Here is an 18,179-nt window from a genome sequence, read left to right as displayed (position 1 = left end):
AGCACAGGACGGGGGACGCCTTGTCAGCGAGCAGAAGGGCCAGCCGGGACATCCACCCGCCTCTGCAAAGGGACACGTTCTCCAGAGTCCAGCAGAGCCGCTGGTCAGAGGGACAGTACGAACCCCTCATATTTACTGACCACTCCAGTGCAAGAATGAGTGCAATGCCTCTCGGGGACCTAAGGATTTATCCACAGAGAGTGCTCCCAGTTCAGGGAAAATGTCACAACTTTCATTGGCCAGTTATTGATCTGGTTCACATGAGGCACTTGCTAACTGTCCTGTAAAAGAAGAATCCAAATCTGTACCACGCCAGACATGCAAGCAGGTTTTTCTTGAGTGAAAGAAGAAAAGAGTTGGTCTTTTTTTTTTTTTTTAAACCACTGGTCAGACTGGTGAAGCGAGGAGAGTGATCTGGGGGCAGGGTTTTTGCTCAGTGAAGTAACGGCCTAAAATGATCATCACCGTGAGCATCAGAACTAGTTTTATTCCTGTTTAATTAAATCAGCCACTCTTTCAACACTGCTGAGGATAAATGAACCTGATTTTAAGGAGTGATAAAGGAAGATTTATCTACCATCCTGTCTGCCAAAGCTCACTGCCTTTTCTGAGTGCAGAAGTTCCAAGGTTGGTTGTCCCAGAAAAAAAAAAAAAGCCATTAAAAGTGGTCATTGACTTTTAAGCTTTCCAGGGTGGAATTGAGGGGCGCTCTGGGCCACATCCACCCCAGTGCGTAGTAAGGAAGTGGCTGCAGGTCACACAAGCTACTCAGGAAGGCCGCCCTGCCTGGTGACACCTGCAGCCACCGGCCCCTTTCTGAAGAGGGCGCACTGAGCCCACGGATTAATCACGTGGGCTCGAAGCCATTAACATGAAGGGTCAAAATGAAAAAAAAAGTTCAAGGGAAAGATGCTTTTATTGTAGATGGATGTCTCGCTGACCTTTAAAAGCGAGGATGAAAGCAATTTAATTTTATATTTGCCATTGTTTTAATCAAGTAAATTGATGGCAAAGCACCAGAGTGATTGCCTTAGAGAAAAAATGGAAATGCAAATGGAATCCAAACCATGTACTCCCGAGATCCAGCACATGCTGACACCGCCACACGTCAGGTGGATCACGGAGCCTGGGAGAGGGCGGTTCCCACACCCTGGAGGACAAGCCCACCCGGCGGAGGGCCAGGCATCAGGGTCCTCGGAGGGGCCCCAGGGCTGCCGCCCCACATTGCTCGTCCCCAAGTCGGACGTGTACACGTTGTAAGAGGCTGAACATATCCAGGGTCTTCTACGACAGCACAGGGAACAGGCAATAGGCTGATGTTATCCAGAAGCTGAGCTTCCCCAGAATTAAGGGCCTTGAACACCACACAGCAGAGATGTTCTAAGAAGTGCGGGTCCCGCCCCTCAGGTCACTCCAGTGGCACCTTGGTCCTGGCACACATGTTAATTCAACACACTGATCACACCTTCTACTTTCACCACACAAAACAGGCCTTTTCTATAAAATACTACACTACAGTGTAGATTTTCTACCAAAAAATTGAAGAAAATATTATTTTTTTTTTCCAACTGGGTAGACCTAAACAAATCTAACAGGTCAGGATGCAGGCTTCACCCCGAAGCTTCCTGGAAGCTACCCCGGCAAGGTCTGCTGGCCCTCCCTCTTCCTCTCCTACTCCATCAGCTCAGAACAGAGCCTCAGCTCCAGGCCCCCAACAGAGCCCTGGGGGTCTGCAGATCCATGCCCCGCCCCCCACACCCTTCACACTCTAGAGGGGCCTGAGTCCTTTCATTCTCCAAACACCCAGCTGCCTTTGTGGACTCTGTACGTTTAAGGATGATTCTTCATCTATAGTTAACATAATTAATCCTACATGACTGTGCGCGGTCAGATGCCGGAGCAGAGCCGGGCAGCAGACAGGACGGGAGGACCTCAGCAGCACCCCTCCCAGGGGTCTCTGGTGGGTCCCCCTACAATCACACCGTGCGAGCAATAGCAGGCAGGAGGGGTTGTGGGTCCCCAGCCTGTGCACACCGGGTCCCCACAACCAGCTCAGCACTGCGTTAAAAACAGGGTAGGAAACAGAATAAGAGCAGTTACGTCGTCACACAGCTCTCTAGGAAAACTCAGAGGCCAAACTATTTCAAAGGAAGCCAGCAGTCTTGCGGGCAAGTTCACGTTCTCTGAGTACAAGAGAGTAAAACAGGTTAATATGTGGACAATACAGAAATGAGAAAGTAGGTCCAGAAGCAAACCTCTGCAGACGACTGCAAAGGCCAGCTGGCCACAGCGTGGGACAAACCAGGGACGTCAAAGTGTCTAAACAAAAACTGTACAAAACAAAAGAGACCAGTTTTTAAGATGTGCTTGATCAATCCGCCTAGAAAGAGATTTCAAATATAAATTCTGGTGGTACCCTCCCTTAATCAGAAATAAACTGACACAGAAATGACTCAGAAACTGACTTACCTCTCCACTAGGATGCATTCCTGGACTTACAGAAATGGTGTAAGTAGAACGTATTTAATGTTAAAAAGTATGGAAAAGACATTTTTATAATAGTACCTTTGCAAAAACCAACTCTTGTACCCAGTATCTTTGGAAATCAAAAATCTTAGTTTCTAAGAACTAACAAGAAGAAACACCACCGTCAGTGCTGTCCAGCCATCAGTCACAGCAGTCCCTTCCCACCAGACACGCTCTCCTGGGGCAGCTCCTGCGCTGCCCGGTGTACCTGGGACTTCATCTGGGCCGCCTTCTCTGGGTCAACAGCCAGCACGTGCTGGTAATGACGGATGGTGTGCAGACGGTCTTTGTTCTCAGCGCGCACGTAGCGCCGCAAGGCCTGAAGGATGCGATGAGGCTGTAAGAGAAAACAGTTTTCATGTCCAGAGACTAGAGAACTGAAAAGAGGCGGGAAAACAAAGCTTAAAAACTCACCTAAGAACAGAAACCTCAGCGAGGCACGAGAATGAACGCTGTACCTTTAAGAGCATCTAGTTACCAAATAACCAGAAACGTCCTTTCTATGTGAAGTGCCAAAAGCCCACAGTTACACTGGCTCCTTAACCCCACATTTCAGAATCTCCAGCCCACTGTCTTCCTCCAATCTGTCCTCTTTTGTGAGCTCAGCATCTGACACCTTAATTACAAGCCAGGCAGTCCCCGTGTCATCCAGAAAAGACTTCACCTGCTGAAGGTAAAGGTACAAACATCCTCCTTTTCAATACTTTCCATCCCCCCAAAGCAAGGCAAGTTAGAGTTAAGGGACAAAGCAGGGCACCACTAGCAGAAAAGGGCTTCAATATAAATTTACTCATAATCTTAGATTCAAAAGCCTCTGCCCATGGAAGGCATGCTTTTTTATTCTTTGAAAGTGAGGTTACTATAAAAGTTCACCACTTGGGGAACTACCAACCAACAGCCTGAGCTTCTGCTTTTTCAGTGTAAGCCGTGTCCACACAACAGGTGGCAAGGGGGCCTCAGGTGTGATGTGAGCTTACCTGGCAGACACTGGAACATAATAATCCATTTCGCACATGCGCGCGCGCACACACACACACGCAAGCGCGCACGCGCACCCCCTTCCAGGCAGGCACACGAGGGATGTGATTTGCCTGCGGCTCGGAGCCGCACACACCTGCCGCTGGAGGGCCCGACCACACACTCACCCGTGGAGGGTCGGACTGCAGGGCTGCCAGGTAGTTCTCCAGCGCCACCCGGCGGCGGTCGTTCAGCATGGCCTCCACCCGCGCCAGGTGGGTCTCCACCAGCTGCTGCTTCTCGCTGGCTGCTTCCTTCTCCAGAGCTTTCACCATGGCTTGGAAGTGCTAACCGAGAAAGCAGGAACCACATGTAACTCATGGCACCAGCAGGCGCCTGCGCCAACGACATGAGACCCACTGAGGCGCCTCTCCTGGCCCAGCGCCCCTGCACCAGCAGCAGACCAGCGTGGGGCAGGGGTGAGGTCCAAGTCCATCCGGCCGACTTGTCAGCACAGTCACAGGGGCGCCTACCCTCCCCACAGTCGAAAGTAAGTGTAACTGACTTATGTCGACCGCCCGTGTACGTTGTTCTGCACCCGCAGGCTCAACCAGCCACGGACCGTGTGGGACTCGTGCAGTACTCACAGGTACTTCCTCATCTAACGCAGGCATGCAAATCTGGGCATCAGAAGGGCTGCAATTCCCTGCACAGGAGCCTGGGCCCGGCGCCCGGAGAAGAGGAAGGCTGCCCTTGCCACATCACAGCCCGGCACCAACGTCCAAACCCCAAAACCACAGACAGGCTTTGACACACATTTCAGTCCTGGGGTAAGTGACACGAGCCACTCACACCAAGTCTAAAGGGCAAGCTCCCTGTGAGGTGCTGGCCAGGTCTGAAGGCAGAGTTCGAGGCTGCCCAACTAAACTGGCTGCATGGAAATGAAACGTCTGTGAACTTTCTAGGCTATCAGGGGAAAAAAAAGAGGAAAGGTGATCCAACAAAGTATCAACATCACGAGAAGACGGATCTCCGTCCAACACGAACTGACTTAAGAAGCAGCCAGTTTCATGAATCCCAGATCAATCCTGTGAATTCCTACCATGCCCCCTAGTCCAGGGGGCGGCGGCTGCCACGATTCCAAGCTCTCACTCTGAACTGCTATCAGGGAGCTTAATTTTCTGCCTTTTGATTTTTCAGTAAGTCTGCAAAAAAAAGAACTCAGTACTGCTGAGAAACAAGGCACAGCCTAAGAAGGCAGATGACCGAGGACTTTTGTCAGGAAAACAGAACAAACACAGCCGAGCTAAGGATTCCCCCAGCATGAATGAGGTGTGCTCGGGTCCGGGCTCGGGTCCCTGCCACTGGAGGTGAGCAATTCTAGAGCAACCCAGTTGGCAGGTGAATAAAAAAGCAGGCCAGTGAAAACTTCCTTATAACGCAAGCCCTCAGCTAAAAGGGGGTGTCAAGACTCTTAACTTGCGGGCAGTCTGGCTCCGACCATATTTCAAAGGGTCGGCCTGGGAGCCTGTCCCTGGAGGACATGTCTCACCTGAATGAGAGTCTGCCTCTCTGCTTTGGGGAGGTTCTTGGCTTGAAGTTCAGCCTCTTCCCACTCCTTCTTCACCTAGACCAAAGGTCAAAGCGGTTATAAGCAGAATCATCTCTGAAACAACTCCCCCAGGTCTAAAAACACTGGCAGGCGCTGGACGTGATGTGGGAAAGTGCAGAAGGACATCGCCCCCTCCCCACCGCGATGGAGCCCCAGGCCACGCCTGCCTCGGTCATGACCTCGGGCAGCCCAGCCCTTCTGAGCAAGTGCAGCACAAAGTGGGACCCTGGTGCTGGTGCTGCTCTAACACGTGTAACGCCTTTCATTAAAAGAAAGCATCCCTGAGACGCAGGACCTTCAGCAGGTAACAGGATCTAGCCAGAACATATTAACACGATTTGCTTGCACCATTTTCATAGTTACCTGTTCTAATGACAAATGATACTGGCTTTCCACTTATAATATTGATATAAACTGTCCCTCTTTAAAATAAAAAATATTTAAGCAGTTGGTTAATGGCAAAGAAAAATAACAAGAACGTAATGTTTACAGGAAGCGCTGGGCAGTCTGGAGCAGATAAGCACTTGAGGGTAATTCCATTATCACGGAGATGGGGGGGTGGGTGAGGACAGTCCCGGCCAGAAGGCAGCCGGACTTACCCCCTCCCCGCACTTGTCCTGACACGGCCAGCTCGACCACCTGGGGCGGGGAGGGTTGGGGGGCGTCCCTAGCCGGGTTCCGCGGAGGCAGGGGCGCCCGGCTCACCCTGTCCATGCGGTTGCGGTGCCGGATCTCCAGCTGCTCTTTGGCCTTCTGGAAGCGCGCATGCTCGTTGTCATCAGCCGAGGTCTCGAAATACACGTCGACGTCGTTGGTTGGCAGGGGAGTTGGGGGAACTGAAATGAAAAGACAAGACGGTTCTCTCTGGGGGTCGGGAACGACGCTGTGGCCACACTGGGCCCCCAGGAGGAAGCCCAGCCCGGCCCGCAGGACGGACTAGTGTGTCCGGCACCCAGCTCGAGTGCAGGGTGCACCTGCCTGCCGGGACCCACTCCACCAGCCCCCTGCGGGCCGTCCTCCTCACCTAACCTCGGCCACCGGGCCCGGCCAGCCCCCTGCCTCCGTCAGCACCAGTGAGGCGGCTACACGGGACTTCGGGGCAGAAAAGGCAACCACTTCTTCCACACCTTCCCTCAGTTCTTAATCCTTAACACCTAGAAAATCACTACTGTGCTGCTGTCACTGAGCGCATCTGGCCAGAGATGGGGCTCAAGGCAGGGCTGCAGAGGCACGTGCTCAGGTCTCCTCCTCGTCGTTGTTGCTGTTTTTAGGCCACAACTCACCTCGGGGAGCTGATCCAGCTGAGTGTACCCTGCACACAGACTGGGCAGAGGAAGCCAAGCCCCTCAGCTACAGCTGGTCGGTTTTCAGCTCCACCAGAGGACCCCTAACCCCTCCCCCAACGGCAGGGACCGCGTATGTGACAAGGACTTCTCACAAGTGTGAAGAGACCCTGGGCTTTTCAACTCAAGACACTCACTGGCCTTCCAGGCCGCCAGCCGGGGAACAAACCCATCAGAACCGACACCCCGCACTGTGGTCCAGCCTAAGTTCCTACTGGCCCCAGGCAGGCAACTCTCTCCGCACAAAGGAGCTTAACCTGCTCCAGGAAGGATGGGGATGACAAGGGTACTTAGTCACCCCCTTGGAAACCCTTATTACCCCAATTCACTCGGCATTTCCCAAGCCAGGGAGGAGTGACAGGTAACCTGCTTGCACAACTTGCTCTGTCGGGACCCAATGTTAGAGCAAAGTGGAGAGCAAACGCCAGATTCAACAAATTCTAATTCAGAAACAAATTCACCCAATTCCCAGAATTGCATAACTTTAACACATGAGAACAACCATGTAACTGATGAATGTAACCACGAGTCAGCCAGCCACTCCGCAGCCATCCTGTCAGAGCACCCTCCACTCTCCTTTCATTTAGTTTTAAGCCTAAAAGCTACAGCTAAAGTCTTGTCAAGAATATTTGGCCCCTACATGAAGTTTAAATAGGATCTCAACAGTCAATTTTCAGATTAGCTGAATCAGAACATACGGCTTCACAAACCACATTCCCCCTGATACTCAGAAGTTCAGCTGGAAGCATTTCAAAGCACGGAAGTCCATCCGTGCCAACGATCACGTCGCCACCAGCAACGCACGTCTGCAGCTTAAAGGCTTATGGGCTGGAGAGAGTCTTTGGTTCGTATCCCCGGGCCAGATAAAGATAATACAGATGCAAGCTGCCTCCACCCCACTGGGAACAAAAGGGCAAAGGGGCAGCAGGCCTGGAGGTCTGGTTCTGAAGACATGGTGGGCTCGGACCTGGAACCGCGTTCCTCTGTGTGCCAATGACCGGCTCACGAAGCCGGCACGTTCACAGGCCTCAGTCCCCTTCAAAGAGGGACACAAACTTGACCCCTGGAACAGTGATGCCTCTAGGTTCCAAAGCACTCCAGCCACAGGCCCCACAAGTGCATGGACACACTGCTTCTCCGTGGCAGGTCTGCCTTGCATAGTAACAGGGAACTACTATTTTGCCAACTTCAAAACCATCCGTGCTCTAAAATCTACTGTTCTGTAGTGTCTCGCAGCACCATCTAGCTGGTCCTCTGGGTAAAAGACTGCCACCCCAACACCAGGCGAGATCTTCAATGACCCTCATTCCTCAGGCTTTGACCCCAAACAACGTTTTGTTGCTCCTATGTTTAGGCAGTTTTACAAAACAGGAAATATCACAGTAAGTTTTGTCTTTCCTGAGTAAAAACTTTGCTGTCATCTAAAGGCTTATAATTTTTTTCACTTTTCAGTCATTTCAAATAAAAGTCATCTTTCCACAGAGCAGGAGCTGGAGTGGAAGCACTGAAAGTAAACTGTGTCACAGTAAGATTTTTTAAAAATTCTGGATGGGGGAAAAGAAAGAGGGAACATAAAGGTATTTGAATGAAAAACTATCAGAAGCTACAGCCAAAAACCTTTAGAGCAAACACCAGGAAATAGGCAGCAGTTCATTATTCTAATGAATTCCAGAATCAGAAGGAGGAAGGGAGCCTCGCCAGAGGGTTTTCCCACACCCGGGTCAGTGCTGCGCCGTATGGAAAGGAGGGTCTTACACAGGAATACGGGTAACCGTACAGAAGAGCAACCTGCTGACGTCTGAGCAAACCGACTCAACTGAGCATGGAATTTCCTTTGTGAACAAAGAACCCATAAACGCAAACTCCCTTGCTTCCTAAAGCTCTCGTGATCCAGCCCTGCCAAGGCGCTGGAGAAACAGAGTCACCACCTCTTGGCTGCAGAGGGCTCTCCCTGGAGTGCGTGAAGCAGGACACTCCAACATCCCGGGCTCCTGAGGTGTCCTTATCGTCACCTCTTTGGAGAGCGGGCGTCCCCTTAGTCAGCGTGCCTCAGGGGGATCGGCAACAGGGCAGTTCAAAGAGGCGAGTGACAGGCAAAGCCCGCACAGACCCCAGGCCCGCCTGCCCGCCCTTCACGCCGGTCAGCTGCAGACAGCGGAGGGCAGGCTGCCTTCCCACCCAGCACGGACGGGGCCGAGGCGGGAGGAGGAAAGACAGGCCCCGGGCTCTCCCGCCGCAGCCGGAAGGGCGCGCCACCACCTCCTCCGCCACCATCACCTCCACCACCGCCAGGCCCATGACGAGCACGGGACACAGGAAACCAAGCTGGCAGCTGCCGACAGGAAAGCAAAGCTGAGCTCTGGAAAGCACAGAGAGGAGAGGAGACGACCGACAGCGAACAGCGAGTGGGCAGGGAGCTCCACACAGACGCGGCCACGAGGACGGCGGGGAGGACAGCACGCTGGACGGGACAGGGCTGCGCACAGCCAGCGTGGCGGGACTTACTCATCGCTTTACACACAGCCATACAATAATCCTCAGACTCAAAATTGTTCCTGTTGCCTCCGCAGCCGCCATATATAAAGCGCACGCACTTCCCCTTGGAGAGGTCGAAGTACCACCGAGGCATCACGGCCCGGCAGGGCCCCGTCAGCGCCTCCTGGGAGCAGACAGCTGTGTGGAAATGGTCAGAACATCAGCGGGGCAGAGGCAGCAGCTCCCACGGCTCAGAGCTACAGACCGGCAAGGGGAGGGACGGGGACGAGCAGGCGACACCGGACAGCGAAGGCTGAGACTGGCAGGACCGGGGTGCCTCGGTTAACGCGGGCGCCACTCAAGCCAGTCACTGTGAGGATGTGCTCGCCCTCCTCTCTGACGCGGTGCAGACCCTCAGCACCTGCCGCTGTGCGCGCTGCCTGGGGTCTAGAGCAGGGCCCGGGCTGACGTGGAGGAACCCCACCCCCCAACAGCGCTGTGAGCCCCACTCTTCTCATCTGTCAAGTGGGCGTGTTTGCTCGATTCGCCCGTCTTGGGGTGCCACGGGCAGAAAGAGACCCTGCGGGCACAGAGGCTGCTGCAGTGGTGAGAACCGCGGGAAACACCTGCAAAGGCCGCATGTGTTTTGTGTTCTCCAAGGTGAAATCACAAACTTCGAGACTCATTAAGTAACTTTCTCCTGCTTGTATCATAAATAATTCTTCAGGTCTTAACTGGCTTCGAACACAGGATCAGCAGGAGGCTGCACCTAAGTGGTCTAGGACTGCTCAACTTTCTCCCCACGTGGCAAGATGAAAAACACTGCTGGCCCGGATCCCCTACCAGCAGGTCATCAAATGCCACCCTCCCAGCTACAAGCCTCTTTCTGATGGACAAACAGGGCAGCCTACCGACTGGAACACATTCAGGAAGAGAACCACGGAGGTGCTGTCCACTCTGGGAGGCGGGGGCTTCGGCACTGCCGCTGAGAGAACGTTTCAGGCCGAGTGTGGAGGGCTCCTGCCCGAGGGCAGGCCACACTGTCTCTCAGCCTCCAGTTACGTCCCCACCAGGCAGTTCTGACTCATTTCAGCTCTCCCTGGACAGGTCAACCATCAGGCCCTGCAAGCCCCCAGAGCTGACCTCACCTTCGGGGCACAGGAGTCGCCCTTCCTGTGACTTACCCGTGAGGAAAGCAGTCTCTGAGTAAATTAAAGAACACTAATAAAAATTCTAGTAAATAACTACATGTGGATGTTCAGGCCACGGCCCTAGGCGGGCTCATTACCTTTGACATCGTGAGCAATCTCCTTCTCTGAGACGGTCCGGTCGCTGCCGGGCTCGGTCGGGCCCTCCTCGGCGTAGTCGTCCCCTTTAAAGGTGTCGTAGTAGTAGTCTCGGTCTTCCACCACCTCCTCTCCTTCCTCCTCGTCCTCGTCCTCGTCCTCGTCCTCCTCATCCACGGCTGCCTCTGTGAAGTCTTCCAAGTCGGCTTCGGTGGGAAACTCACTACAGGTCACAATAAAACAGGGAGGTTCATCCCAACTGCCGTGCACCGAGCAGCGCAACCACTCCTGCCCGGTTGTGAAGCAGAAACCCAGAGGCAGGGAGCAAGCTCTGCTCACGGCCAACAGGGCCGCGAGGGCCCTCAGCCCGGCTAGTGCAGTAAGGGGGGGCGTCGGGGGGCAGGGCTGCGCTGACCCGCGGGGAAGAGGGCGCCCAGGACGACAGACAGCCCGAGGCCCTGGCTCACCTGCCCTCAGCCTCGGCCCAGCTCTGGCAGGACCAGGGGAGACAGACCTGCTTCACCAGAGCCAGGGCCCAGCAGCCAGAGCCATGGGCAGGCTCAGGGCAGCTTACCTTTTATAGATGTCGTAGTCTTCCTCTTCCTCCTCCTCGTCATCGTCCTCCTCCTCCTCCTCCTCCTTTGACACGGCTGTCTCCATCACCTTAGTCTGAGGGCAGCACACGTACTCGGTGCCGTGGAACTGGTCCACCCCACAGGGCAGCAGCATGCCGTAGCTGTACAAGGTCAGCCCCTGAGTCAGACAGGCCTGGGGACCCACAGACCAACGTCAGAACACAGCCCACAGCGGCTGTCCAGCCCCCCGGCCCCAGCTTCATCCGAAAGAAACTCAATCAGATCACAACGCGAGGCTTTCTCTCGAGGACACACATTCGTCAAAAAGTTGTGATGCTACTGTTTGAAGATTTACAAATTTTGCTTAACTTGCAATGGGGAAACACCATCTGGGCCAAAAGAACAACAGCCTGAAGCTGGAATGAGTGAAAGAAAAGGGAGTTTCCTCTTAGCAATTACCAACGCCAGCCAAGGGTGGTCCGTGGTAACGTACGTTCCTGGTCGGTGAGGAGCCCAGAATTACACCAAAGAAAGGCAACTGACTGGAAAACCAACCTAACTCAGAGGACAAGCGTAAGAAAGGGTAGTTCTCCCCACAGGAAGAATGAAATGGCATCTAATCCTGTCAGCAGACACGTCCAGACACGGACTTTCTGTAACCATTTCCACGCCGGCCTCAGGGTCCGGGGTGGCCTTCGCGGGGGCCCTGCCGACAGCACCCCCACTTAGCGCTCTCAACGCCCCTGCCTTCGGGGCTGGACTGTCAGCACTGTACTCCCACCAAAAAGTCTGCTCTGCTCCCAAGTGTGTTTCACTTAGGAGACACAGGTAGCTGTAAACGTTGAAGAGTTACAGGGAAAAGAAAGAAAACTGATTTAAAATCAAGGTAAGGTTTGGAGGAAAACTCTTATTTTCTCTTCCAACACAAAAGCCAGCACCCGACTTGCCCCGCCCCCTCTTTACCTCTTTGACCACCGTGTGCCAGTGCTGGTGGTTCTCGCACACTTCCATCCGCTCCTTGTGGAAAAACTGGCACTTTTCTGGAACCAGCAGAACATCACTTACAAATTCACCCACTGGAAAAGAGAAGCTGTGTCAGAAGCAAGTCTGACCGTGACTCAAGGTGAAGACGCCCCTCGCTGCAGCCCACCGTGACAGGCACGCGGCCACGTGCAGACGGGACGGCCTCCAGGTAACACGCGCTGCGCTGCTCATCTGCAGACGCCACGAGCACGGCTGGCTCGGGCAGCCCGGCGCTCCGTCCCAGCCACGACCCCCGGGCCTCCTCGCTCCCTCACGTCCGTGCAGGGCCTTGGCGCCCTGGCAGAGAAATGGGATGAGGACCCCCCGTGACCTCACACACATGCACAGCTGCTCCCTACCACCTCTGACTTCACATCAACAGCGATCCTGGCCTCTCACTTCCCTGTCTCTGCCCATGTCCGTTCTAATAACAAAACGCCCAGGAAATGAAGACTGGGTGTTCCCCTAAAGGACAGTGACTCTTACCTAGGCCTCGGTGGACCCAGAGACACCTAGCTCCAACACAAACCACACTGTAGTAACTGATGCAGGTACAAGCCACCAGTGGAGGGTTAATTACGAGGGGGAGCAGGTGTCCTCGTAGTGGGACAGTCTGGCAGATGCTACCTCAGCCAGGTGACCACTAAGGGACAGCTGACATAAATGACATTCTAAGGACACGTCACCAACATGGTCTTCCTGCCAAACCATGTCATCTGAATCTAATCTGATAAAACAACATGACAATTTCAAGGGGGAGGGTATAGCTCAGTGGTAGAGTGCATGTGTGGCCTGCACAAGGTCCTGGGTTCAATTCCCAGCACCTCTGTAAACAAACAAACCAAATACTTCCCCCCTCAAAAAAATTTTTAATTAAAAAACTATGACAATTTCAAATTCAGAGATGCTGTGTTAAACAGACAGCCTAGACTCTGAAAAAATATCATTGTCATAAAAGACTGGAAAGGAAAAAACGGAGGAACTGTCTAGGTTAGATACAATGTGCGATCCTTTTTAAAAAGAAGCTGTAAAGGACAATATTTGGACGCTGAGGAAAATCGTCACACAGGAGAATGCCCTTGCTCTGAAGGAAAGCAAGCTGAAAAATATTTAGGGTAAACTATCATGACGTCCCAACTTACTTTCAACAACAACAACAACAGTGACAACGAAAAAGTGCGTAAGACACACACACAGTGTGGGATGAGGCAGAACCGGGAAATCCAGGTGACAGGTCTAGAGGGTCCACAGCTGCTTTTTTTTTTTAAAAACAGGTCTGAAAGTTTTCAAAAATAAAAAGCTGGGGGAAAAATACACAGAGTTGCTTAGAAAACAGAACCCTACTTTTCTAGAAACATATGCTGAAGTAGTTACAGGGGAAAAAAAACTGGTAGCTATGATTTGTTCCCAAATAATCAGGGGTGGTTGGGAGCCGGCTGCAGACGAGGTAAGCGCGACCATGAACGGATGGGTGCTATGCAGCCGGGCAACGGGCCCACCAGGGTTAATGTCATTTTCTCTGTGTCTGGGTATGTTTGTAACTCCGAAAATAAAAAGCTACCAACATGGTCACTGGGTGGTCACCCAGAGACTCGGATTCAGTAGGTCTGAGGTGGGACTCAGTGATTTGCTCTGAACAAACATTGCAGGTGAGTCTGATGCACCGTCCACGTGCCCCACACAGGGCTGGGGAGCAGGACTGGGTGCTGAGCTCAGGAGAGACCAGTAAGTAGTGGGGGAAGGAAGCAGAGGAAGGTGTAATCAGAAAACAATCTGGCCAGAGAGAGGCCTGAGGGCCTGGACAAGGGGGAAGTGCCCGGGGACCCGCTCCCAGCTGCAGCCAGTCTCTGGGCTGGAGCAGTCAGTCCTGGGGGGTGTGCAGCGGGCGGGGGGGGGGGGGGCGAGCTCCTGCCACCACAAGCAGACACCCACATCAAAACAGCCTTCCGCAGGGGGTGAGGTTTCACACCACCATTAGCACAGAGACTTCGGGCCAAACTGCTCAATCTGACACTAATGCAGGAACCCCAAGGTGAGTCAGACACGGCGCTGCTCGCAAGGGCCCCAAGGGCTCTCGGAGGTAGAGACAAACGTCACCCATCAACCAGGCTTACAATCAACGCTCAAGAAGCAAAGCCCAGTGTAAGCGAGGATTCGCCTCCAGCAGGAGAGGCACCCCTGACCTTCAAACTGCGTGGAAGTCACTTAAACTCTGACACCCAACCACGAGCTCGCGGTTTACTGTGACTGTTCTGTGTCAGCTAGGCACTATTTACACCTGTTAATTTATGATAAAAAGCAACAAAAGAGTATACTCAAGAGGCAGCGCGTACAGAGCTCAATGCCAGGGCTTCATCTCAGCACCGTCACTACTAGCAGAGCGCTCTTAGGCAAGCTACTTAACCTTCTGTGTCTCAGTTTCCCTACCTTGCTGCTGCTGCAAGGCTGAATGATGCAATGTGGACAGCACGAGAAAAGCTTGGAGCAGAACCCGGTACACCATAAGCACTACGCACAATGAAAGCGTCAGCGCGGACTACTGATGTTAACGCTGTGCTGGTCCTAAGGAACGGGTTTTATACACACTGTACAACCACAGTTACCAAAAGCGATCTGTACTTAGGCAACAGTTAATACGCTCTAGTTAGTAAAACCTCAATTTTACATGCACAGTTGCCAACATCAGAAGAAAAGTTCAGACAGCAACTTCATGACTACATATACATTCTCCAGAAACAATAACCAAACTGGGTTTTCAAAATACAGCAGAATACTACAAAGCAGGGTAAAAATGAGTTAATTAAATCTATGCATGTGACACGCCTTAGACAAACCCCAAAACGATGTAAAGTAAAAAGCAAGTTGTAAAAGCTCAAGTACAATATGATACCATGAATGCAGGTTTTAAAACAAAAAAAATTGTTTATGGATATACTTGTATGTAGCAAAAGCATAAAACGTGCCTGAAAATGATACCTCCCAAGGGAGAGAAGGAGGGAAGGGATGTGAGGATGGGGCTTTGGGACATTTAATCCCTTTATTAAAAACGAAGCAAATGTGGCAAAACAGGGAAGAACTTAAATCAGGACAGTGAGTACATGAGTGACCATTGTATTACGTTTTCTCTTTTCAGTATGCTTGAGATATTTCAAAATAAAAATAAGTTTAAAATAAAAAAATTTCCATGCCAGAAATTTAATAATTAACTCCACATAACCGTAAGACTAAACGCCACCAACCTTCAGCTATTCCATGACTGAACTGATCTGTCTGACCTCTGAAAACCAAAAGAGAATTCACACCATCGATTGAAAATAAACTAAAATATATAAATGAAAAGAACCTAATTGTGCTCTTTGATTAAACAATTCCAATTCAAAAAATATTTTTAGGAAGTAATTAAGAAAGTCAACAAGGATACTCATTACAGAGTTGCTAATATCAAAATCAAACAAACAAACAAAAAACAACCAATCTAAATGTTCACCAATAGGGAATTAGTTAAATAATGGTAGCTATATATAATTAAATACTATGGGGTTGTAAGAAATACAGTTTATGTCTGTATATAACATGGAAAAAGTTTCATGATGGTTTAGTAATTTCAAAAATTATTAAGCAAATAAACTGGAAATGATCGCTTTTGCTTCACCTCTCCCCAGCTTCTTTTATTAAAAAATAAACTCTTTTTTAACATGTAAATTAAAAGAGGAACACATTTCAATCCCAGCATCAGTGCAGTCATTCTACTGTGACTTTTTGCCTTGGATACAATGATTTAACAGAAGCTTCTAGGAAAAAACTGACCTACACAGATCAGTCTTACTCTGTTTTACAGAAGATGATTGGGTCCCACTTTAAAAGTTTATCCAAGTTTGTAACAATCCTCAATGTAACCTGCTGGAGTACAATGGACAGTGTCCACAATTTCCAAAGTCACCGGGCAAATAGAAACCTATATTGTTTTGCTGGTCAATCAATATGCAAATTTAGCAAAATTTAGCCTGGAGGATTTCATTTAAGCTGCATTTATGATTTATCTCCAATCTCTACTCACTCCCTGGGATTCTGTTTTTCTTTCATGCCACCTCCCCCAACCAGGGCCGTGGCAGCCATCAGGTTTCAGAGCCTTTTCAGAGTTGCTAAAATTCCTTTCAAAATAACAATGACTGTTCACCCATTTGGGGAAGTCCCCAACAATAACACAATGTGTATAAATAAACCTACTGCAAAGGGACTCTGCGGCTGCAAACAGGACAACCATGTCATTTTTAGGGCCACTGAAAGCTAAAACCAGCTGGGAAAAAGCCTTCTGTAATGAGAATAAACCAAGAAAATCAACCTGACCACCCAGTGCGCATGAGGTCTGGGAGCCATCCCTAGCAGGTGTCTTGGTGGTAAACATCTGAGCAGTTAGAGCTGGAACAATGCTCAGGAGCAGGAACATATGGCTTGTACAGGGTCCACACCGGGACAGGGTGAACTGCTGATGGGCTGGCCGGAGCGCAAAGGTAGGCCACCTGCAGATGGACACCTGCAGTGGACAAGTCGGAACCAAGTTCACTCCAGGCCCCACCTCAAAGCCCTGAGAACAAGACCCTTCTTGGGAGTCTTCACATCGCAGCAGTATTCCCCATCCAGATCTCCTTCCAGAAATAACCGAAAACAAAAACAGACTCACAAAGCGCCCTTCTTCTCGTGCAGGAGCCAGTCTATATATAAACGTCAGAGATGACTAACTCCTTCCCCCCAAACGCCAGCAGCTCTGCTTCCTCACCAACTCTGTCCCACTTAGATCATCCTATCTATCTACCTACCTACCTACCTACCTACCTACCTACCTATCTAGAGAAAACCTTATGGATAAACAGGTAATCAGTAATAACTTTCATTCTGAGGAGAGGGAAGGTTGAAGTATAACTTCTCACCCCAAGATACTAAGTCGCAGTGCAGAGGGTCACGCTGGCAGGCAGCCAGCACACTCTCAGAAGAGGGCAGAACTCAGGGCCCTCCATGCAAAGAAGGTATTGAATGGTTTACGGTCAGACTGTCACTTATGCATTTGGTTAATGACGATATTTCATCGTCTGGCTCTCTCGCACTGAAAAGTTCTAACTCTAGCATTTGGAAAATAACACTTTCGTTGTATACCAACCACAGCTGTGGTCCTGTCCTGTAATGAGCAGAGCATCCTAGTTCCAGGTACCATCAGGACTGAGGGGACAACGAAGACCACAGCTGGCCCCCGCCAAGGTGCTCGCCGTGGAGCTAGAGAAACAGACCTTCGTGCAGTGGGACAGGAACGCTGGCAGCAACAAAGAGGGACTGAGAAACCTGGATCACCAGACAGAAAACAAGACCGGGAGGAAAGGCTTCCTTTAGAGGAGGCCACAAACTTAGTAAAAACCCTAGTGCCTGACACCTCTGCGCTTGCTGGGCACCGCACAGCCCCTGAGCTGCGACTGACTCAGCACTGTCACCTCTGTTTCTTCCGCGGTGATCCGCTGTGATGCTGGCTTTCATCACAGGAACCACTAAGAAACAGCTCCACAAAGACACGAGGTCATCGAAAAGGAGTGAGACGGGCTGATGCTGGGACGGTGAACGCCTCCAGCTGGTAGTTCAACCATGGATCTAAGTCATGCTTAGGAGGTAAGAATCAGGCTGGCCTGAAAACCAACGGGTGTGGGGAGATAAAGGTCTCCCAGACCTCAAGCAGGTGGTGGAGCCAGCAAGTGACAAAGCAGACAGGAGGGCGGAGACCAGGCCTTTAGGGACAACGATACAAAAGGAAGAGAGGATTGTTGGTACTATCTAGCTGATGTCTACAAATATTCACAAATGCTCTCTTGCTTCACCCAGGTTGAGAATTTTACAGAGAATGCAGGAAACCTCATACCTGGAGACATAGCCAAATGGAAAAAAGAGCATCTTTAAAGCACATCACACAAAACTGCACAATCCTCACACTCCTTACTCACTGCATCATGCTCAGTTTTAAGTAAATGGTGTTAAGCAAACAGTGGTGCCCCCCTCCCACCCCTGCCGAATACTTTTTAAACAAAGTAATTGCTACCGATTTTAAACACTGTTATTCGGGTGCTGACACTTTCCGTAACTTTGCTACACGTGAGAATGGGAAAAATAACATGTTCCATTTTAGGAAAGGTTTTAATGGAGGGAGGGAGGGAAGGGAACAGATTACATTAATGGCTAAAATTAAAGACACTTACAGAACTCCCTGGGCTGACCACGCTAATGCTCCATCTATGCTAATCCTATCACATGATCATCTAAAATGGATTGTTTTGTCCTTTTAAGCTTCTAGAACCAAACCTGTTCCTGAATCGCCCAGGCTGCAGACGTGTGAGTGTCATTCAGA

The 18,179-nt window shown here is 51.0% G+C and overlaps 1 protein-coding gene across 4 annotated transcripts in view; it reads right to left on the bottom strand.

The window, feature by feature from the left end:
• The window catches only part of APLP2 (amyloid beta precursor like protein 2), a 58,501-nt gene that overhangs the window by 9,690 nt on the left and 30,632 nt on the right, over positions 1-18,179 (bottom strand). For 2 of the 4 annotated variants that reach the window (XM_074357023.1, XM_074357024.1), the window contains exons 4-11: positions 11,738-11,850; positions 10,774-10,967; positions 10,202-10,422; positions 8,944-9,111; positions 5,801-5,931; positions 5,036-5,110; positions 3,672-3,830; positions 2,735-2,863 (exon numbers count right to left, since the gene is read on the bottom strand). In XM_074357023.1, the coding sequence (XP_074213124.1) occupies positions 2,735-2,863; positions 3,672-3,830; positions 5,036-5,110; positions 5,801-5,931; positions 8,944-9,111; positions 10,202-10,422; positions 10,774-10,967; positions 11,738-11,850 (1,190 nt within the window). The remainder of the gene's footprint in view (positions 1-2,734; positions 2,864-3,671; positions 3,831-5,035; positions 5,111-5,800; positions 5,932-8,943; positions 9,112-10,201; positions 10,423-10,773; positions 10,968-11,737; positions 11,851-18,179) is intronic. The other 2 variants (XM_074357025.1, XM_074357026.1) reach the window with 1 other exon arrangement.

This window comes from Camelus bactrianus, chromosome 33, assembly GCF_048773025.1.
Source record: "Camelus bactrianus isolate YW-2024 breed Bactrian camel chromosome 33, ASM4877302v1, whole genome shotgun sequence".
NCBI classification, from domain to species: domain Eukaryota; kingdom Metazoa; phylum Chordata; class Mammalia; order Artiodactyla; family Camelidae; genus Camelus; species Camelus bactrianus.
The sequence above is the reverse complement of the archived record's forward strand: the minus strand, read 5'-3'. Positions and strand labels throughout refer to the sequence as shown.